At 30.9% G+C, this 23750-nt stretch overlaps 2 protein-coding genes across 2 annotated transcripts; one reads left to right on the top strand and one right to left on the bottom strand.

Annotated features, from left to right (window-relative positions):
* The first annotated feature begins 1912 nt into the window (after positions 1 to 1912).
* ndufa6 (NADH:ubiquinone oxidoreductase subunit A6) lies at positions 1913 to 9377 on the top strand. The gene is made up of 3 exons (XM_073847807.1): positions 1913 to 2078; positions 8993 to 9108; positions 9190 to 9377. The coding sequence occupies exons 1-3, from the start codon at positions 1940 to 1942 to the stop codon at positions 9319 to 9321; spliced, it is 387 nt and encodes a 128-aa protein (XP_073703908.1). The 5' UTR covers positions 1913 to 1939; the 3' UTR covers positions 9322 to 9377.
* A 7906-nt stretch (positions 9378 to 17283) lies between these two features.
* smdt1a (single-pass membrane protein with aspartate-rich tail 1a) lies at positions 17284 to 23121 on the bottom strand. Its single transcript, XM_073847797.1, has 3 exons — positions 22907 to 23121; positions 17527 to 17673; positions 17284 to 17454 (listed from the first exon to the last, which is right to left on the bottom strand). The coding sequence occupies exons 1-2, from the start codon at positions 23042 to 23044 to the stop codon at positions 17536 to 17538; spliced, it is 276 nt and encodes a 91-aa protein (XP_073703898.1). The 5' UTR covers positions 23045 to 23121; the 3' UTR covers positions 17284 to 17454; positions 17527 to 17535.
* Between the last annotated feature and the right edge of the window lie 629 nt (positions 23122 to 23750).

The raw sequence follows: 23750 nt of genomic DNA, 5'->3' as shown, positions 1-23750 counted from the left end.
CTGGAAAGCATCTGCTGTGTACAAATGTCTGGCAGACGTCTATTAGATGTCAGTTTTACATGCATTCTGAATCATAAACGTCTTAAAGACATCTAATAGACGTCTATTTGACATCTGATAGGAAACGTCTAATAGACGTATTGCAGATGAGCAAACTACGTCATGCAGATGTCTTGCAGATGTAAATGCAGACGTCAAATAGACATCTCCGAGATGTACGTGTGCTATCAGGATGAACGAATGACTCAAACCCGTACAGATAGAGGTGAGGGAGCTAATCATAGACTGAAGACCCAGGTAAACAATGAATTAACCTTTTCTTTTACCTTTTCTAATAGCATTATAGTTTTGTCTTGTTTGTAGTGTAATCAACTTTGTACAAGCAGTACATGTGTTATGGAAGTAACACGTAGCTTTTTAATTATATTTTGGTAAAATGAACGAAATGACTCGGAAAAAGATTTGTTCATTTTGCTGAACGAGACTCAAATTATCCGAACTTCCCATCACTAATTTTGACAGTTGGAGTTTGAATTTTGACATTTAAACTCCCACAATCCCTCGAGACTCAATCAAGCTTCCCTTCTGTCAACTATTTCTAATCCATTCAAATTTAGTTTTCATCAAATTGAAGATTAAAAATCATCAAAATCCCATAGTTTTACATTGAGGGAATGTTCAAATGAGCCAACACTATTCAAACTCCAACTGTCAAAATTCAAACTCCAAATATTTGAATTTTGACAGTTGGAGTTTGAATTTTGTCGGTTGGAGTTTGAATTTTGACAGTTGGAGTTTGAATTTTGTCGGTTGGAGTTTGAATAGTGTTGGCTCGTTTGAACATTCCCTCAATGTAAGACTATGGGATCTTGATGATTTTTAATCTTCAATTTGATGAAAACTGTAAGTGAGATCAGCTGAAGAGCTGGACTAAAAATAAAAAGTTTAAGAAGCAGAGCAGTAGGTTGGACACACTTAAGACTCATTTTGACACAGTTAAGATTAAAATTTTACTGTGAGCGGCATTATATCCTGATTCACTCTCCAGTCCAGTCGGTGGAGGTAATGCACCTTTAAGCTGGTTTTCCAACCGCCAATAAAACACCAAAGAAGAAGCAGGAGAAAAACAGCAGTTTTATACATAGGGCCCAACAGTGTTGCCAGATTGGGCGGGTTTCCGCCCAATTGGGCTTCTTTTGATCGGCTTGGACCGGAGAATAACGCATTGGGTGGGTAGACAAAATTTGGGCTGCTTAAAAAAATTAAAAGCCGCCCAATCAGCTGTTTTTTTCTTCACTTTTATCATTAGTCATGTTATTTAAGTACGTTCGAGCTCAAAGTATCACAGTGATATAATGTGTAGTGCAGTCATCAACTCATTTTTGCTTAACGTAACCCTTACTGGTTTAGTTTAACAGAGACCTGTCCACCAAATTACGTCTTTTACGTTAGTGAGACGTGATGACTTGTGAGTGACGGGGTTTTACGTTACATTTGTTTCTCATCACTTTATTGTGCACTTTTTGTACAGAAACTAGCATATTTTTTTACTGTGGACATTGAAAATGATGCACGCGTTTTTCTAAGGGTTAAAGTCTAAATTTCCACTTTGAAAAGATTTCTGAACATTTTACACATATTTTCGGACTGTTTTGATCCATGTTCCTGTGGAATTGATTTATCTTTATTTTATTTTGTCATTATTCTTTTTTTTAAAAAAGAGATAAAAATGGTCCTTATCAACCTTGACATGGCAATAAAATTCGCATTATTTTGGCAGTTAAAATTTGGGCTGGTTTTTGTTGAAGTGGTGAGCTTTTGGGCTGTAAATCGTCCACCTGATCTGGCAACACCCGGATGTTGCGTCTGCAGTTCGTCTCCGCGGCGGCAGGAGGCGGCGGTGTTTTGAGGCGCATGCGCAGAGCAGCAGCGGAGTTTGATGATGGCGTCCAGTGCAGCGACCCGCTCCGCCGCCGCCGCTAAAGTCGTTAAACCGATCTTCAGCCGCGACCTGAATGAAGCCAAGAGGAGGGTTCGGGAGCTCTACCGGGCCTGGTACCGAGAGGTGCCGAACACAGGTACCGTTACCGCGAGCAAACACACATAAACACAGAACCGAGTCAAGGTCAGACACACGACTAAACTCTCCTCAGAGATTAAAATAACGCTTCTGTCTGCTCAAATCAACTCAATCAGCTACAAAACTCTTATTAATGTGGATAAATGTCTGCTTTTGATTCATATACTTCATTACAAATCTGTTCGTCTACATTTTTAGAGTCAATAATGCCGTTTTTCTCTCTGTTTTTGACATTATTATTATTATTATTAAGGCGAGACACTGCTGGTGAATAGGTTAAAAATAACGAATAGTTAAGACCTTATTTACTCAGTAGATTTGATTTACATTGATAATTGCAAACATTTTTTGTATTACAAGTTTTCTAAATCTGCAAATGAGCCATTATTTAATGAAATATGCGCTAATTTGCAGACATTTCTAGAACTAAACACTGGATGAAGTCCGTTTCAAAATTCTGGTTTAATTTTTACTTTGACACATTAGAGTCGAAGGTTTGTACAGATGAGATTTTGGGTCTCATTTTGTCAGGAAATGCTTAGAACAGACAGGAAACAGTTTTTTGGGGGAATAAAATGTATAAAATCAAGATAATCATGTGAACAAATCCCTCTGTAAAAGCCTTCAGGATACAGACATGAATATAAATGTAAAGTTTAGTGTGTGTAAGTGATGCTGAACTGGAGATTTATGGCTCAGTTTAGGAGCTTTTACAAATCTGTATTGTAATTGAAATCTATGGACACAAATAGATAAAGTGCTATAAACGTTTGTATAAAAAGACTCAGAAATGCCCTTAAAATAGACTTAAGTGTCAGAAAGTTCTGAGTCGAAAGCGTGAGTTTTCTAAGAGTAGGAGACTTTCTAAGAGTAGGAGACTAAGAAGCTGTTGTTTATTCAAAATATTAATATGAAGATATGACAAAAGTACTCTGTGTACACTTTAAAGCAGAATATAAATCGAATTCTGATCTGATTTGAGTGCAAAATTGTAATTTAAACATTAAGAATAAACAAAACATTAAGTAGCCAAATTAAATGAAACACAAGTTGCAAGATGACAAAAAAAGAGCACATTTTATTAAAACATTTACCAAATATTAGCAATGATGCACACAATATCAAAATTAAATAGCATCAAACACAATACTTAATAAAAAATACATCAAATAATAAAAACTTGACATTAAAAAATAAAAAACATCAAGTAACCAAATAAAATAATAAAATAAAATAAAAAATACAAAATGACAAAAAACAACACAAATTTGACAAAATGACAATGACAAAAAATAACAAAATGAAATCACATCAAATAGCCAAACACAATACTAAATAATTTTTAAGAAGACAAACAAAAAAAACATAACATTAAAACATAAAAAAACCATCAAGTGACCAAATAAAATGAAACGAAAGTTGCAAAATGAGAAAAAAGAACACAAATTTTACTAAGGACACAAAATGCCAAAATGAAAAACACCAAATAACCAAACACAACACTAAATATAATTAAAAGAAGACTAAAAACAATAAAAAAAATTGTACCAAAAAATAAAAAACTACAAAAAACCATCAAGTAACCAAATCAAATAATAAAAAGAACACACATTTTACTGAAAAATTGACCAAATCTTACCAATGAATCAAATACCAAAAGACGTGAAACTATAAAAAAACAACATTAAAAATTAAAAAACCTCAAATAACCAAATAAAATAATAAAATGAAACAAAAAATACAAAATGACAAAAAATAACAAAATGAAATCACATCAAATAGCCAAACACAATACTAAATAATTTAAGAAGACAAAAAAACATAACATTAACCAAATAAAATGAAACGAAAGTTGCAAAATGAGAAAAAAGACCACAAATTTTACTAAAACATTTATCAAATTTGACCAATGACAAAAAAAAACCAAAATGAAATGACATCAAATGACCAAACACAATTCTTAATAAAAGAAACATAAAACAATAAAAAAAAAAAAAGAACCAAAAATAAAACAAAAGTTGCAAAATGACAAAATAAAAGAACACAAATTTTGCAGAAAAATTGACCAAATCTTACCAATGAATCAAACACAACACTAAATATAATTAAACTGAGACTAAAAACAATAAAAGAAATCATAACAAAAAAAACCATCAAGTAACCAAATTAAATAATAAAATGAAACACAAATTTGACCAATGACAAAAAAAATACCAAATGAAATCACATCAAATAGCCAAACACAATACTAAATAATTTAAGAAGACAAAAAAACATAACATTAACCAAATAAAATGAAACGAAAGTTGCAAAATGAGAAAAAAGACCACAAATTTTACTAAAACATTTATCAAATTTGACCAATGACAAAAAAAAACCAAAATGAAATGACATCAAATGACCAAACACAATTCTTAATAAAAGAAACATAAAACAATAATAAAAAAAAATGAACCAAAAATAAAACAAAAGTTGCAAAATGACAAAATAAAAGAACACAAATTTTGCAGAAAAATTGACCAAATCTTACCAATGAATCAAACACAACACTAAATATAATTAAACTGAGACTAAAAACAATAAAAGAAATCATAACAAAAAAAACCATCAAGTAACCAAATTAAATAATAAAATGAAACACAAATTTGACCAATGACAAAAAAATACCAAATGAAATCACATCAAATAACCAAACACAACACTAAATATAATTAACAAGACATTAAACAATAAAAAACATCAAGTAAAATAATAAAATAAAACAATAACATAAAACAAAAATTAATAAAAAATTGACAAATTTAGTACTAAATTACTCAGTGCTAAATATAATAAAAAAAGACATAAAAAACAACCAATCAAGTAAGCTAATAAAATAAAACAGATATTACAAAAAACACTTTTATTTCTGTTTAATTCAACCCTGTTTTCACCCCAATGAAATTATGCATTTTAAAGCAGAATATAAATTGAATTATGATCATATTTAAGTACAAAAATTGTAATTTAAACATTAAAAATAAAAACCATCAAGTAAGCAAATAAAATAATAAAATGAAACAAATATTGCAAAATGACAAAAAAGAGCACACATTTTACTAAAAATTTACCAATTATTACCAATGACAAAAAAAATACCAAAATGAAATGACATCAAAATGACCAAACACTATTCTTAATAAAAAAAACATAAAACAATAAAAAACAACCAAAAAAAATGAACCAAAAATCAAACAAAAGTTGCAAAATGACAAAATAAAAGAACACAAATTTTACTGAAAAATTGACCAAATCTTACCAATGACACAAATACCAAAATTAAATGACATTAAATAATCAAACACAATACTAGATGTAATTTTAAAAAGACATTAAACAATAAAAAAACATAATAAAACAATAAAAAAATCAAGTAACTAAATAAAATAAAATTAAACAAAAAATACCAAAATGAAATCACATCAAATAACCAAACACAATACTAGATATGATTTGAAAAAGACGTAAAACTATAAAAAACATCAAGTAACCAAATAAAATAATAAAATGAAACAAAAAATGACAAAAAACAACACAAATTTGACAAAAAACAACAAAATGAAATCACATCAAATAGCCAAACACAATGCTAAATAATTTAAGAAGACAAAAAAACATAACATTAAAACATAAAAAACCATCAAGTGACCAAATAAAATGAAACGAAAGGTGCAAAATGAGAAAAAAGAACACAAATTTTACTAAGGACACAAAATGCCAAAATGAAAAACACCAAATAACCAAACACAACACTAAATATAATTAAACGAAGACTAAAAACAATAAAAAAATCTTAATAAAAAATAAAAAACAACAAAAAAACATCAAGTAACCAAATAAAATAATAAAATGAAACACAAATTTGACCAATGACAAAAAAATACCAAATGAAATCACATCAAATAACCAAACACAACACTAAATATAATTAAAAAGACATTAAACAATAAAACAACCAAAGAAAACATCAAGTAAAATAATAAAATAAAAATTGACAACAAATGTACCAAATTTAGTACTAAATTACTCAACACTAAATATAATAAAAAAGACATAAAAAACAACCAATCAAGTAAGCTGATAAAATAAAACAGATATTACAAAAAAACACTTTTTTTCTGTTTAATTCAACCCTGTTTCCACCCCAATGAAATTATGCATTTTAAAGCAGAATATAAATTGAATTTTGATCATATTTAAGTACAAAATTGTAATTTAAACATTAAAAATAAAAACCATCAAGTAAGCAAATAAAATAATAAAATGAAACAAAAATTGCAAAATGACAAAAAAAAGAACACAAATTTTACGAAAAATTGACCAAATCTTACCAATGACACAAATACCAAAATTAAATGACATTAAACAATCAAACACAATACTAGATATAATTTAAAAAAGACATTAAACAATAAAAAAACATAAAAACAATAAAGAAAATCAAGTAACTAAATAAAATAAAACGAAACAAAAATACCAAAATGAAAACATCAAATAACCAAACACAATACTAGATATAATTTTAAAAAGACGTAAAACTATAAAAAAATAACATTAAAAAATAAATAAAACATCAATTAACCAAATAAAATAATAAAATGAAACAAAAAATGACAAAAAACAACACAAATTTGACAAAAAATAACAAAATGAAATCACATCAAATAACCAAATACAATACTAAATAATTTAAGAAGACAAAAAACATAACATTAAAACATAAAAAACCACCAAGTTACCAAATAAAATGAAATGAAAGGTGCAAAATGAGAAAAAAGAACACAACACAACCAAACACAACACTAAATATAATTAAAAGAAGACTAAAAACAATAAAAACTCTTAACAAAAAATTAAAAACAACAAAAAAACCATCAAGTAACCAAATAAAATAAAACACAAATTTTAAAACATTTATCAAATTTGACCAATGACAGAAAAATACCAAATGAAATAACGTCAAATAACCAAACACAACACTAAATATAATTAAAAAGACATTAAACAATAAAAAAACAACCAAAGAAAACATCAAGTAAAATAATAACATAAAACAAAAATTGATACAAATTTGACTTTTTTTTTTACCAATGACAAAAAGCAACAAAATGAAATCACATCAAATAGCCAAACACAATACTAAATAATTTAAGAAGACAAAAAAACATAACATTAAAACATAAAAAACCATCAAGTGACCAAATAAAATGAAACGAAAGGTGCAAAATGAGAAAAAAGAACACAAATTTTACTAAGGACACAAAATGCAAAAATGAAATAACACCAAATAACCAAACACAACACTAAATATAATTAAAAGAAGACTAAAAAAAAAAAAAAAAAATCATAACAAAAAAAAAACCATCAAGTAACCAAATAAAATAATAAAATGAAACTAAAACATTGACCAATGACAAAAAAATATCAAATTAAATAACATCAAATAACCAAACACAACACTAAATATAATTAAACGAAGACTAAAAACAATAAAAAAATCTTAATAAAAAATAAAAAACAACAAAAAACCATCAAGTAACCAAATAAAATGAAACACAAATTTTACTAAAACATATCAAATTTGACCAATGACAAAAAATACCAAATGAAATCACATCAAATAACCAAACACAATACTAAATATAATAAAAAAGACATTAAACAATAAAAAACATCAAGTAAAATAATAACACAAAACAAAAATTGACAAAAAATTGACCCATTTAGTACTAAATTACTCAACACTAAATATAATAAAAAAGACAACCAATCAAGTAAGCTGATAAAATAAAACAGATATTACAAAAAAGACATTTTTTTCTGTTTAATTCAACCCTGTTTCCACCCCAATGAAATTATGCATTTTAAAGCAGAATATAAATTGAATTTTGATCATATTTAAGTACAAAATTGTAATTTAAACATTAAAAGTAAAAACCGTTAAGTAAGCACATAAAATAATAAAATGAAACAAGTTGCAAAATGACAAAATAAAAGAACACAAATTTTACTGAAAAATTGACCAAATCTTACCAATGACACAAATACCAAAATTAAATGACATTAAACAATCAAACACAATACTAGATATAATTTTAAAAAGACATTAAACAATAAAAAACATAAAAACAATAAAGAAAATCAAGTAACCAAATTAAATAATAAAATGAAACACAAATTTGACCAATGACAAAAAAATACCAAATGAAATCACATCAAATAACCAAACACAACACTAAATATAATTAAAAAGACATTAAACAATAAAAAAACATAAAAACAATAAAGAAAATCAAGTAACTAAATATAATTAAACAAAAAATACCAAAATGAAAAACACCAAATAACCAAACTAAATAACACAACACTAAATATAATTAAAAGAAGACTAAAAACAATAAAAAAAATCATAACAAAAAAAAAACAACAACAAAAAACCATCAAGCAACCAAATTAAATAATAAAATGAAACACAAATTTGACCAATGACAAAAAAATACCAAATGAAATCACATCAAATAACCAAACACAACTCTAAATATAATTAAAAAGACATTAAACAATAAAAAACAACCAAAGAAAACAAAGTAAAATAATAACATAAAACAAAAATTGCAAAATGACAAAAAGAGCAAAAAAAATGACACATTTAGTACTAAATTACTCAGTGCTAAATATAATAAAAAAGACATAAACAACCAATCAAGTAAGCTAATAAAATAAAACACTTATTTTTTTCTGTTTAATTCAAAACGCAGTGAATTTGAAAGCCGAATCTAAGTGTTTGCTGCTATTGAAGTGCAGATATATGTGTGTGTGATGTGGTCATGTGACGCCTGTGTGTGTGTGTGTGTGTGTGTGTGGTGTGGTCAGTGCACACGTTTCAGCTGGACATCACGGCGCAGCAGGGACACCAGAAGCTGCGGGAGATGTTCGACAGGAACAAACACGTGACGGATCCGCGCGTCATCGACATGCTGGTCATCAAGGTGAGGAGTCGCCTCGTGTTAGCCTGAGTGAGTTAGCGTGTTACACGCGTGACCTGAGCCTCGACTCACGCTGTGTTTCAGGGCAAGATGGAGCTGCAGGAGACCATCAACGTCTGGAAGCAGAAGACTCACATCATGCGCTTCTTCCACGAGACCGAAGCCCAGCGTCCCGCCGACTTCCTGTCCAAGTTCTACCACGGACACGACCCCTGAACTCTGACCTCTGACCTCTGTTTGTGGACTGTAAATATACACCGTATATATCTGAACCGCTCCAGTCTGTGTGTGTCATTCATGCAGAAGAAATCTGATACTGCTTTAACCTTCAGGTTGTGTTCGGGTCAAGTTGAGCTGCTTTTTCCTGGAAATACCAGCGTAAATTATGAATAATTTTCACAATATTAAACACAAAAATTCCAAAAATGTGCAGCGTTTCTCACACTAGTGTGCTTTAATGTTTAATCAGGAAGTTTGCTTTTAAATACTTTTATTTTGTACAAAATTGCAAAAAGTCACACTTGTGGTGTTCTCCCGGTCAAAAATGACCCGACTCCAAAAAACTCAATTATTTCTATATTATCAGCAAATATTGGGATTAATCTTTTTGTCAAGTTGTTTTCTTTCATTTAGGACTGGTTTTGTCTTTTCTATTTGCATCTGATTAATCGTAGACCTCATTTATCTGAGAGCAGGTGCCTTGTTTTTATAAATAATGTTCACAATACACTGTTAATTTTTCACCAGATTCAACTTAAAAACCTAAGTTCAGCATCTGCCTTACGTTTTAAGTTAAACCAGCTTAAAACTACAAGTCATTTTAACTTATTACAATAAAAATGAGTTGATATAACTTGTAAGCTTAAATGACTTAAGTTGGTTTAACTTAAAATCTTAAGGCAGCTGCTGAACTTACGTTTTTAAGTTAAATCAGCTTAAAACTACAAGTCATTTTAACTAATTACAATAAAAATGAGTTGATATAACTTGTAAGTTTAAATGACTTAAGTTGGTTTAACTTAAAATCTTAAGGCAGCTGCTAAACTTACGTTTTTAAGTTAAATCAGCTTAAAACTACAAGTCATTTTAACTTATTACAATAAAAATGAGTTGATATAACTTGTAAGCTCAAATGACTTAAGTTGGTTTAACTTAAAATCTTAAGGCAGCTGCTAAACTTACGTTTTAAGTTAAATCAGCTTAAAACTACAAGTCATTTTAACTTATTACAATAAAAATGAGTTGATATAACTTGTAAGTTTAAATGACTTAAGTTGGTTTAACTTAAAATCTTAAGGCAGCTGCTGAACTTACGTTTTTAAGTTAAATCAGCTTAAAACTACAAGTCATTTTAACTTATTACAATAAAAATGAGTTGATATAACTTGTAAGCTCAAATGACTTAAGTTGGTTTAACTTAAAATCTTAAGGCAGCTGCTAAACTTAAGTTTTTAAGTTAAATCAGCTTAAAACTACAAGTCATTTTAACTTATTACAATAAAAATGAGTTGATATAACTTGTAAGCTTAAATGACTTAAGTTGGTTTAACTTAAAATCTTAAGGCAGCTGCTGAACTTACGTTTTTAAGTTAAATCAGCTTAAAACTACAAGTCATTTTAACTTATTACAATAAAAATGAGTTGATATAACTTGTAAGCTTAAATGACTTAAGTTGATTTAACTTAAAATCTTAAGGCAGCTGCTGAACTTACGTTTTTAAGTTAAATCAGCTTAAAACTACAAGTCATTTTAACTTATTACAATAAAAATGAGTTGATATAACTTGTAAGCTTAAATGACTTAAGTTGGTTTAACTTAAAATCTTAAGGCAGCTGCTGAACTTACGTTTTTAAGTTAAATCAGCTTAAAACTACAAGTCATTTTAACTAATTACAATAAAAATGAGTTGATATAACTTGTAAGTTTAAATGACTTAAGTTGGTTTAACTTAAAATCTTAAGGCAGCTGCTAAACTTACGTTTTTAAGTTAAATCAGCTTAAAACTACAAGTCATTTTAACTTATTACAATAAAAATGAGTTGATATAACTTGTAAGCTCAAATGACTTAAGTTGGTTTAACTTAAAATCTTAAGGCAGCTGCTAAACTTACGTTTTAAGTTAAATCAGCTTAAAACTACAAGTCATTTTAACTTATTACAATAAAAATGAGTTGATATAACTTGTAAGTTTAAATGACTTAAGTTGGTTTAACTTAAAATCTTAAGGCAGCTGCTGAACTTACGTTTTTAAGTTAAATCAGCTTAAAACTACAAGTCATTTTAACTTATTACAATAAAAATGAGTTGATATAACTTGTAAGCTCAAATGACTTAAGTTGGTTTAACTTAAAATCTTAAGGCAGCTGCTAAACTTAAGTTTTTAAGTTAAATCAGCTTAAAACTACAAGTCATTTTAACTTATTACAATAAAAATGAGTTGATATAACTTGTAAGCTTAAATGACTTAAGTTGGTTTAACTTAAAATCTTAAGGCAGCTGCTGAACTTACGTTTTTAAGTTAAATCAGCTTAAAACTACAAGTCATTTTAACTTATTACAATAAAAATGAGTTGATATAACTTGTAAGCTTAAATGACTTAAGTTGATTTAACTTAAAATCTTAAGGCAGCTGCTGAACTTACGTTTTAAGTTAAATCAGCTTAAAACTACAAGTCATTTTAACTTATTACAATAAAAATGAGTTGATATAACTTGTAAGCTCAAATGACTTAAGTTGGTTTAACTTAAAATCTTAAGGCAGCTGCTGAACTTACGTTTTTAAGTTAAATCAGCTTAAAACTACAAGTCATTTTAACTTATTGCAATAAAAATGAGTTGATATAACTTGTAAGCTTAAATGACTTAAGTTGGTTTAACTTAAAATCTTAAGGCAGCTGCTAAACTTAAGTTTTAAGTTAAATCAGCTTAAAACTACAAGTCATTTTAACTTATTACAATAAAAATGAGTTGATATAACTTGTAAGTTTAAATGACTTAAGTTGGTTTAACTTAAAATCTTAAGGCAGCTGCTAAACTTACGTTTTTAAGTTAAATCAGCTTAAAATTACAAGTCATTTTAACTTATTACAATAAAAATGAGTTGATATAACTTGTAAGCTTAAATGACTTAAGTTGGTTTAACTTAAAATCTTAAGGCAGCTGCTAAACTTACGTTTTTAAGTTAAATCAGCTTAAAACTACAAGTCATTTTAACTTATTACAATAAAAATGAGTTGATATAACTTGTAAGTTTAAAAGACTTAAGTTGATTTAACTTTAAATCTTAAGGCAGCTGCTAAACTTACGTTTTTAAGTTAAATCAGCTTAAAACTACAAGTCATTTTAACTTATTACAATAAAAATGAGTTGATATAACTTGTAAGCTTAAATGACTTAAGTTGGTTTAACTTAAAATCTTAAGGCAGCTGCTAAACTTACGTTTTTAAGTTAAATCATCTTAAAACTACAAGTCATTTTAACTTATTACAATAAAAATGAGTTGATATAACTTGTAAGTTTAAATGACTTAAGTTGGTTTAACTTAAAATCTTAAGGCAGCTGCTAAACTTACGTTTTTAAGTTAAATCAGCTTAAAACTACAAGTCATTTTAACTTATTACAATAAAAATGAGTTGATATAACTTGTAAGTTCAAATGACTTAAGTTGGTTTAACTTAAAATCTTAAGGCAGCTGCTAAACTTACGTTTTTAAGTTAAATCAGCTTAAAACTACAAGTCATTTTAACTTATTACAATAAAAATGAGTTGATATAACTTGTAAGTTTAAATGACTTAAGTTGGTTTAACTTAAAATCTTAAGGCAGCTGCTAAACTTACGTTTTTAAGTTAAATCAGCTTAAAACTACAAGTCATTTTAACTTATTACAATAAAAATTAGTTGATATAACTTGTAAGTTTAAATGACTTAAGTTGGTTTAACTTAAAATCTTAAGGCAGCTGCTAAACTTACGTTTTTAAGTTAAATCAGCTTAAAACTACAAGTCATTTTAACTTATTACAATAAAAATGAGTTGATATAACTTGTAAGTTCAAATGACTTAAGTTGATTTAACTTAAAATCTTAAGGCAGCTGCTGAACTTACGTTTTTAAGTTAAATCAGCTTAAAACTACAAGTCATTTTAACTTATTACAATAAAAATGAGTTGATATAACTTGTAAGCTCAAATGACTTAAGTTGGTTTAACTTAAAATCTTAAGGCAGCTGCTGAACTTGCGTTTTTAAGTTAAATCAGCTTAAAACTACAAGTCATTTTAACTTATTGCAATAAAAATGAGTTGATATAACTTGTAAGCTTAAATGACTTAAGTTGGTTTAACTTAAAATCTTAAGGCAGCTGCTAAACTTAAGTTTTAAGTTAAATCATCTTAAAACTACAAGTCATTTTAACTTATTACAATAAAAATGAGTTGATATAACTTGTAAGTTTAAATGACTTAAGTTGGTTTAACTTAAAATCTTAAGGCAGCTGCTAAACTTACGTTTTTAAGTTAAATCAGCTTAAAACTACAAGTCATTTTAACTTATTACAATAAAAATGAGTTGATATAACTTGTAAGTTTAAATGACTTAAGTTGGTTTAACTTAAAATCTTAAGGCAGCTGCTAAACTTACGTTTTTAAGTTAAATCAGCTTAAAACTACAAGTCATTTTAACTTATTACAATAAAAATTAGTTGATATAACTTGTAAGTTTAAATGACTTAAGTTGGTTTAACTTAAAATCTTAAGGCAGCTGCTAAACTTACGTTTTTAAGTTAAATCAGCTTAAAACTACAAGTCATTTTAACTTATTACAATAAAAATGAGTTGATATAACTTGTAAGTTTAAATGACTTAAGTTGATTTAACTTAAAATCTTAAGGCAGCTGCTGAACTTACGTTTTAAGTTAAATCAGCTTAAAACTACAAGTCATTTGAACTTATTACAATAAAAATGAGTTGATATAACTTGTAAGCTTAAATGACTTAAGTTGATTTAACTTAAAATCTTAAGGCAGCTGCTAAACTTACGTTTTTAAGTTAAATCAGCTTAAAACTACAAGTCATTTTAACTTATTACAATAAAAATGAGTTGATATAACTTGTAAGTTTAAATGACTTAAGTTGATTTAACTTAAAATCTTAAGGCAGCTGCTGAACTTACGTTTTAAGTTAAATCAGCTTAAAACTACAAGTCATTTTAACTTATTACAATAAAAATGAGTTGATATAACTTGTAAGTTTAAATGACTTAAGTTGATTTAACTTAAAATCTTAAGGCAGCTGCTAAACTTACGTTTTAAGTTAAATCAGCTTAAAACTACAAGTCATTTTAACTTATTACAATAAAAATGAGTTGATATAACTTGTAAGTTTAAATGACTTAAGTTGATTTAACTTAAAATCTTAAGGCAGCTGCTAAACTTACGTTTTTAAGTTAAATCAGCTTAAAACTACAAGTCATTTGAACTTATTACAATAAAAATGAGTTGATATAACTTGTAAGTTTAAATGACTTAAGTTGATTTAACTTAAAATCTTAAGGCAGCTGCTAAACTTACGTTTTTAAGTTAAATCAGCTTAAAACTACAAGTCATTTTAACTTATTACAATAAAAATTAGTTGATATAACTTGTAAGTTTAAATGACTTAAGTTGGTTTAACTTAAAATCTTAAGGCAGCTGCTGAACTTACGTTTTTAAGTTAAATCAGCTTAAAACTACAAGTCATTTTAACTTATTACAATAAAAATGAGTTGATATAACTTGTAAGTTTAAATGACTTAAGTTGATTTAACTTAAAATCTTAAGGCAGCTGCTGAACTTACGTTTTAAGTTAAATCAGCTTAAAACTACAAGTCATTTGAACTTATTACAATAAAAATGAGTTGATATAACTTGTAAGCTTAAATGACTTAAGTTGATTTAACTTAAAATCTTAAGGCAGCTGCTAAACTTACGTTTTTAAGTTAAATCAGCTTAAAACTACAAGTCATTTTAACTTATTACAATAAAAATGAGTTGATATAACTTGTAAGTTTAAATGACTTAAGTTGATTTAACTTAAAATCTTAAGGCAGCTGCTGAACTTACGTTTTAAGTTAAATCAGCTTAAAACTACAAGTCATTTTAACTTATTACAATAAAAATGAGTTGATATAACTTGTAAGTTTAAATGACTTAAGTTGATTTAACTTAAAATCTTAAGGCAGCTGCTAAACTTACGTTTTTAAGTTAAATCAGCTTAAAACTACAAGTCATTTGAACTTATTACAATAAAAATGAGTTGATATAACTTGTAAGTTTAAATGACTTAAGTTGGTTTAACTTAAAATCTTAAGGCAGCTGCTAAACTTACGTTTTTAAGTTAAATCAGCTTAAAACTACAAGTCATTTTAACTTATTACAATAAAAATAAGTTGATATAACTTGTAAGCTTAAATGACTTAAGTTGGTTTAACTTAAAATCTTAAGGCAGCTGCTAAACTTACGTTTTTAAGTTAAATCAGCTTAAAACTACAAGTCATTTTAACTTATTACAATAAAAATAAGTTGATATAACTTGTAAGTTTAAATGACTTAAGTTGATTTAACTTAAAATCTTAAGGCAGCTGCTAAACTTACGTTTTTAAGTTAAATCAGCTTAAAACTACAAGTCATTTTAACTTATTACAATAAAAATAAGTTGATATAACTTGTAAGCTTAAATGACTTAAGTTGGTTTAACTTAAAATCTTAAGGCAGCTGCTAAACTTACGTTTTTAAGTTAAATCTAGTGAAAACTTTTTTAGTGTGTACTTTAATGTTTAATCAGGAAGTTTGCTTTTAAATGCTTTTATTTTGTACAAAACTTCAAAAAGTCACACTTGCGGTGTCCCCGGTCAAAAATGACTCGACTCGAAAAATCTCAATTATTTTTATATTATCACCAAATATTGGATTCAACCTTTTTATCAAGTTGTTTTCTTTCATTTAGGACTGGTTTTGTGTTTCTATTTCCATCTGAGTAATCGTAGGCCTCATTTATCTGAGAGCAGGTGCCTCGTTTTTTTATGAACAATTTTCACAAAATGACAAAAATGTGAAAATTTGAAAAGGTTTCTCACACCAGTGTGCTTTAATGTTTAATTAGGCTTTTATTTTGTATGAAATTGCACAAAGTCACCATTGAAAGTGAAAACGGTGCACATAATTTCTTAATGTTTTATCTTATATTGTGAAAATTATTCATAAAAATGCTTTTTTCACTTAAAAAACAAGGCGCCTGCTCTCAGATAAATGAGGTTTATGATTAATCAGTGGCAAATAGAAACACAAAACCAGTCCTGAATGAAAGAAAACAAGTTGACAAAAAGATTGAATCCAATATTTGATGATAATTTAGAAATATGAGAGATTTATGAGCAATAGTTTGGAGTCGGGTCATTTTTGACCGGGAACACAAGTTTGAGAGGGAGCCAAACATAACTAGAGTTAAATTGTTGTTTAAACCAAAAAAAAAAAAAAAAAAAAAATATATATATATATATATATATATATATATATATATATATATATATATAATACGTATTTACAACAAAAATCAATTTATGACGTTCATTCCTCCACAAAAATACTATTTAGATTTAATAATATATATTTTTAAAATTTGCCCATTTGTCAGTAAGAATTTTTTACTTACTGAAAACACATTAAAACTTAATATGCTCCTGTATTATTTTATACATGTTAATATGCACAAGTCAGAATAAGCAATGTTTGAATTTTCGCATACGTATTATTTCAACCAAATTTTGACATTTTATTCTACAAAAACATTAAGAGTAGACTCTTTCATTTTAATGTGCTTTCTATGGACAAAAATCACTTTTAATGTCTAACCAATATGTTTCTAAAATAAGTCTCTTCGCTCATCAAGGCTGCATTTATTTGATCAAAAATACAGTAAAAATAGTGAAATATTATTCATATTTAAAACACCTGTTTTCTAGTGAATATCTGTTCAAATGTAATTTATTTCTGTGATCGAAGATGGATTTTCAGCATCATTACTGCAGTCTTCAGAGTCACATGATCCTTCAGAAATCAGTATAATATCCTGGACCAGAAGCGTTTTTTGAAACTGAGATTTATACAACTAAAAGTGTTGATTTTAGGAATGAAAGTAGAAGTATATGTTAGTGTAAACGGTATATTCTTTATTGTAGACCAGTCAACACTCAGAATCAAGAATTCAGCTCTTGTTGAATCTTCATAAACACACAGATACACAGACAGACGAATCGCATCGATGTGCCGCAGACGTCAGTGACTCCAGCGCTTGAGTTTATGAGATAAATCAGCGGCGTCTGTGGGAACAAACATGAGCGTGAGTGTCTGAAACACACGGGTCACGTCTCACACACAGATGAAGAGCTGACCTGCGATCCTCAGTCGTCATCATCGTCATCCTCAGGCACAAATATGTCATGTTCCTCCAGCAGAGCGGCGAAGTTCTTACTGATCAGAGTCCCCACGTACAGAAACGGAGCCACCACCATCAGGATCCGCACCAGACCCAACGCCGTCTGACAACCACACACCAGATTAGTGGAAATGTGTCATTCCATCACTCGCTCACCAATGGATGTGAATGGGTGCCGTCAGAATGAGAGTCCAAACAGCTGATAAAAACATCACAATAATCCACAAAACCAATCCAGTCCATCAGTTAACATCTGGAGAAGACAAAAGTTTGGACTCTCTTTCTGACGGCGCCCATTCACATCCATTGGTGAGACATTGATGAAGAAACAAACTGGTCAAGCTAGTTAAGAAGGGCTAGAAGACGATCATACCAGAGTAGGATGAGGTTGTTTCTTCATCAGATTTGGAGTAATGTGTCATCACCAATGGATGTGAATGGGTGCCGTCAGAATGAGAGTCCAAACAGCTGATAAAAACATCACAATAATCCACAAAACTACTCCAGTCCATCAGTTAACATCTGGAGAAGACAAAAGTTTGGACTCTCTTTCTGACGGCGCCCATTCACATCCATTGGTGAGACATTGATGAAGAAACAAACTGGTCAAGCTAGTTAAGAAGGGCTAGAAGACGATCATACCAGAGTAGGATGAGGTTGTTTCTTCATCAGATTTGGAGTAATGTGTCATCACCAATGGATGTGAATGGGTGCCGTCAGAATGAGAGTCCAAACAGCTGATAAAAACATCACAATAATCCACAAAACTACTCCAGTCCATCAGTTAACATCTGGAGAAGACAAAAGTTTGGACTCTCTTTCTGACGGCACCCATTCACATCCATTGGTGAGACACTGATGAAGAAACAAACTGGTCAAGCTAGTTAAAAAGTGCTAGAAGACGATCATACCAGACTAGGATGAGTTTGTTTCTTCATCAGATTTGGAGTAATGTGTCATCACCAATGGATGTGAATGGGTGCCGTCAGAATGAGAGTCCAAACAGCTGATAAAAACATCACAATAATCCACAAAACCAATCCAGTCCATCAGTTAACATCTGGAGAAGACAAAAGTTTGGACTCTCTTTCTGACGGCACCCATTCACATCCATAGGTGAGACACTGATGAAGAAACAAACTGGTCAAGCTAGTTAAGAAGTGCTAGAAGACGATCATACCAGACTAGGATGAGTTTGTTTCTTCATCAGATTTGGAGTAATGTGTCATCACCAATGGATGTGAATGGGTGCCGTCAGAATGAGAGTCCAAACAGCTGATAAAAACATCACAATAATCCACAAAACCAATCCAGTCCATCAGTTAACATCTGGAGAAGACAAAAGTTTGGACTCTCTTTCTGACGGCACCCATTCACATCCATTGGTGAGACATTGATGAAGAAACAAACTGGTCAAGCTAGTTAAGAAGGGCTAGAAGACGATCATACCAGAGTAGGATGAGGTTGTTTCTTCATCAGATTTGGAGTAATGTGTCATCACCAATGGATGTGAATGGGTGCCGTCAGAATTAGAGTCCAAACAGCTGATAAAAACATCACAATAATCCACAAAACTACTCCAGTCCATCAGTTAACATCTGGAGAAGACAAAAGTTTGGACTCTCTTTCTGACGGCACCCATTCACATCCATTGGTGAGACATTGATGAAGAAACAAACTGGTCAAACTAGTTAAGAAGTGCTAGAAGACGATCATACCAGACTAGGATGAGTTTGTTTCTTCATCAGATTTGGAGTAATGTGTCATCACCAATGGATGTGAATGGGTGCCGTCAGAATGAGAGTCCAAACAGCTGATAAAACCATCACAATAATCCACAAAACTACTCCAGTCCATCAGTTAACATCTGGAGAAGACAAAAGTTTGGACTCTTTCTGACGGCACCCATTCACATCCATTGGTGAGACATTGATGAAGAAACAAACTGGTCAAGCTAGTTAAGAAGTGCTAGAAGACGATCATACCAGACTAGGATGAGTTTGTTTCTTCATCAGATTTGGAGTAATGTGTCATCACCAATGGATGTGAATGGGTGCCGTCAGAATGTGAGTCCAAACAGCTGATAAAAACATCACAATAATCCACAAAACTACTCCAGTCCATCAGTTAACATCTGGAGAAGACAAAAGTTTGGACTCTTTCTGACGGCACCCATTCACATCCATTGGTGAGACATTGATGAAGAAACAAACTGGTCAAGCTAGTTAAGAAGTGCTAGAAGACGATCATACCAGACTAGGATGAGTTTGTTTCTTCATCAGATTTGGAGTAATGTGTCATCACCAATGGATGTGAATGGGTGCCGTCAGAATGAGAGTCCAAACAGCTGATAAAAACACCACAATAATCCACAAAACTACTCCAGTCCATCAGTTAACATCTGGAGAAGACAAAAGTTTGGACTCTTTCTGACGGCACCCATTCACATCCATTGGTGAGACACTGATGAAGAAACAAACTGGTCAAACTAGTTAAGAAGTGCTAGTAGACGATCATACCAGACTAGGATGAGTTTGTTTCTTCATCAGATTTGGAGTAATGTGTCATCACCAATGGATGTGAATGGGTGCCGTCAGAATTAGAGTCCAAACAGCTGATAAAAACATCACAATAATCCACAATAACCCACTCCAGTCCATCAGTTAACATCTGGAGAAGACAAAAGATAAACCAAATCCATCATTAAGATGTTTGTAACTAAAACACCTTGAGTTCATAATCTATAAAAACACTTCCTCCAGTGGAAAATTAATCTGGTCTGAATCAGGAGAGAAATCTGCACTGTTTACAAGCCAAAACGGCTCTAATCTTCAAAGCTTGTGTCTTCTCCAGAAGTTAACTGATGGACTGGAGTGGGTTATTGTGGATTACTGTGATGTTTTTATCAGCTGTTTGGACTCTCATTCTGACGGCACCCATTCACATCCATTGGTGAGACGGTGACACATTATACAAATCTGATGAAACAACTCATCTACATTTTCAGCAGATGTACATTTTTGGGTGAACTATTGCTTTGATCTTCATCTTGTTGATATTTTATTGATTGTTCTATATAACGAGAGAAACCTACCGACTGATCTGATACTTAAGATTTTGATCATTCTGTTTCTTAGACTAAATTTCTCAACGCTGCTACTCCTAGAGCTTTCAAACTAGAAGCACCAAACTCAGTCCAGCTCTTCAGACTGATCTCAGTTAGTGTGCTCTATCTTTTCAGACTGATCCGACTTATAGTTTTCATCAAATTGAAGATTAAACATCATCAAAACCCCATAGGCTTACATTGAGGGACTGTTCAAATGATCAACACTATTCAAAGTCCAACTGACAAAATTCAAATTTAAACTCCCACAATCCTTTGAGACTAAATCAAGCTTCCCTTCTATCAACTATTTCTGATCCATTCTTTCTATTCTATATGATAATTCTAATCTATTTAACTATCTAGCCTAGCCTAGCAACTACAATCATGCTACTAACTTGATAATCAGCCTAGAAACATGCTAATCATGTTAGCGACATGCTAGTAGCTTGCTTATCATGCTATAAACATGCTAGTAACTTGTCAATTATGCTAATGTAATGCTAGTAACTTGATAATTGTGCTAGAAACATGCTAGCAACTTGTTAACCATGTTATAAAAATGCTAGCAAACTTGCTAATGTTAGAAACATGCTGATGACATGCTAGTAACTTGTCAATTATGCTAATGTCATGCTAGTAACTTGTTAATTGTGCTAGAAACATGCTAGCAACTCGTTAACCATGTTATAAACATGCTAGCAACTTGCTAATCATGCTAGAAACATGCTAATAACCTGCTAATCATGCTAGAAACATGCTAGCAACTTGCTAATCATGCTAGAAACATGCTAATAACCTGCTAATCGTGCTAGAAACATGCTAGCAACTTGCTAATCATGCTAGCAACATGCTAATCCTCTAATCCAGTGGTCCCCAACCACGATCCCAAATGCCCTCCAACACTGCATGTTTTCCAAATCTCCTTTAAAGGTGTCGTAGAATGCATTGAGAGAATGTTTCTCTGATATCTACATAGAAGGTATATGGCACAGGAAAGGGCAAAAAATCCCCAGAAACGGTTTTACAGCTCCATTTACAACCCTAGGATTTGTCCCTAGAATGACATGCTCTGTTATTGCCTTATTTGGAAGATTCATGAATATTAATGAGGAGCTCTGCTCTGATTGGCTGTTTCACAGAGCGGCTCATCTCAGTAGCATTAATAATCAGTGTTATGTTGGAATTGACCTATTTTTCAGTGGTCTTTTGCAAACAGCAGATTTAAATCAGAAGGAGAAAACGATGGTGTTTGAGACTCATGGTGTGTCATGTCCATGTTCTGAGCTGTTATTATTCAACTATGCCAAGGTAAACACAGTTTTCCATTCTATGGCACCTTTAATCAAACACACCTGATTCAGATGATCAGCTCATTAGAGACTCTAAGACAAAGGACAGATGCAGGAACCACTGATCTAATCTATCCATATAAAGTTCAACACTTCAGATTTTACAGCTGCTTTTTGACTTTCAAGCTAGGCTTTCTCAAGCCAACCTAAAGTTTTGACAAATTTTTCCATCTAGTTTATATTGATGTGCATTGTCAATGTTTTAAAGCAGGATGAGGTGAGCATTGTAATAGCTGTCATCTATCATTCATCCAGTCAGTTATGAAAGCCTTTGTTCTGTGATCTGAATCAGAATGGCTTTAGTAAGGTCTAGATCTCCAGTGAGCATGAGCAGAACACATGAGTGCTGCTGCACACTAGAGATGAAATACATTATTAATGAGCTGTGCATGAACCACAGCATCTCATGTTGAGTTTATTGTCTGTTGGACATTAGTGAGAAATAGTCATTTTGATCTGTAACTCTATTAAAGAGATCCACTATAACATATTATCACAACAGCCAATCAGAACCCTGCTCTAAACAGCTCGCATTTAAAGAGACAGACGACAAACAGCAGCGCTTATAATAAACAGAATGTGTTTATAGTTATTATTGGTGTGATCGGGCCTGTTCATCTGTCTCTGCTCTAATACACACGATATTAATGATGATGAGCACAGATATTACTGTAATACTGTTACACACACAGACTGACAGATGAGGTGTTTATCACAAACATGTCCTCTAGTTGACGATCTCTTGTCATATTTCCGTCTATATATGAATATCAGAGTGTTATATTAATAGTAATATTATCGTGTTGTGTGTTGTTTTATGAGCCGATCTCTGTATATGTGATTGATTAATTGATTTATTGATTGATTTACTCACGCACTTTCTTGGGTTTGGGCAGAATGGCGCCGGAGGTGGTGCTCACTGCGGTCCGGTGCTGCTGCTGCTGCTGAATCCTGAGGAGCCGCGCGCGAGGAACCGACAGAGACACGAACCGGCGAACAACCGACACCGCCGCCATGATCACCGCGGACGACTGACAGACGAGTGTGTTTACCGGCGGACGAGGCGCGTGTCCGTGAGAGAGAGAGAGAGAGAGAGAGAGAGTGTGTGTGTGTGTGTGTGTGTGTGTGTGTGTGTGTGTGTGTGTGTGTGCGTGTGTGTGTGTGTGTGTGTGTGTGTTCACACAGTGTATATATATATAGAAGCTCTGCGTGTTTGTGTGTTGTTTGCTCCACTTATAACAGCAAACCCTGACCCACACGAACCACAGGAAGATGTTCTGCTGCTTTAGAGCAGGTTTGATCATCATTCACTGTGACAGACCTAAACTCCTCATTCTCAGCGTTTAGTGCTTGTTCCTGTAATTCACATGTTCTCTGAAGAGGATCAGATGACATTTCATCTGTTTGACCAAGTGTTCACGCTGATCTTTTGATTTAAAATGCTTTATTTTCAGTTGACACATTTATGAAAGATTATTCGTTCTACATCAACTCTTGACGCCTGGTTTGCAAGATTTAAACAGGGTTTTCCATGCTTTTTACGTTTATTGGATCAGTTAACCTGCGTTTAAGTGAGTTATGGATCAGTTAACCTGCTTTTGTGTGGGTTAGGAAACAGTTAACCTGTGTTTGAGTAGGTTAGGGGTAAGTTAGCCAGTGTTTGGGTGAGTTATGGATCAGTTAACCAGTGTTTCGGTAGGTTAAGGACCAGTTATAGTGTGT

The sequence above is a fragment of the Garra rufa genome, chromosome 1, assembly GCF_049309525.1.
Source record: "Garra rufa chromosome 1, GarRuf1.0, whole genome shotgun sequence".
Lineage (NCBI taxonomy): Eukaryota > Metazoa > Chordata > Actinopteri > Cypriniformes > Cyprinidae > Garra > Garra rufa.
This window is presented reverse-complemented; position numbering and strand designations above follow the sequence as displayed.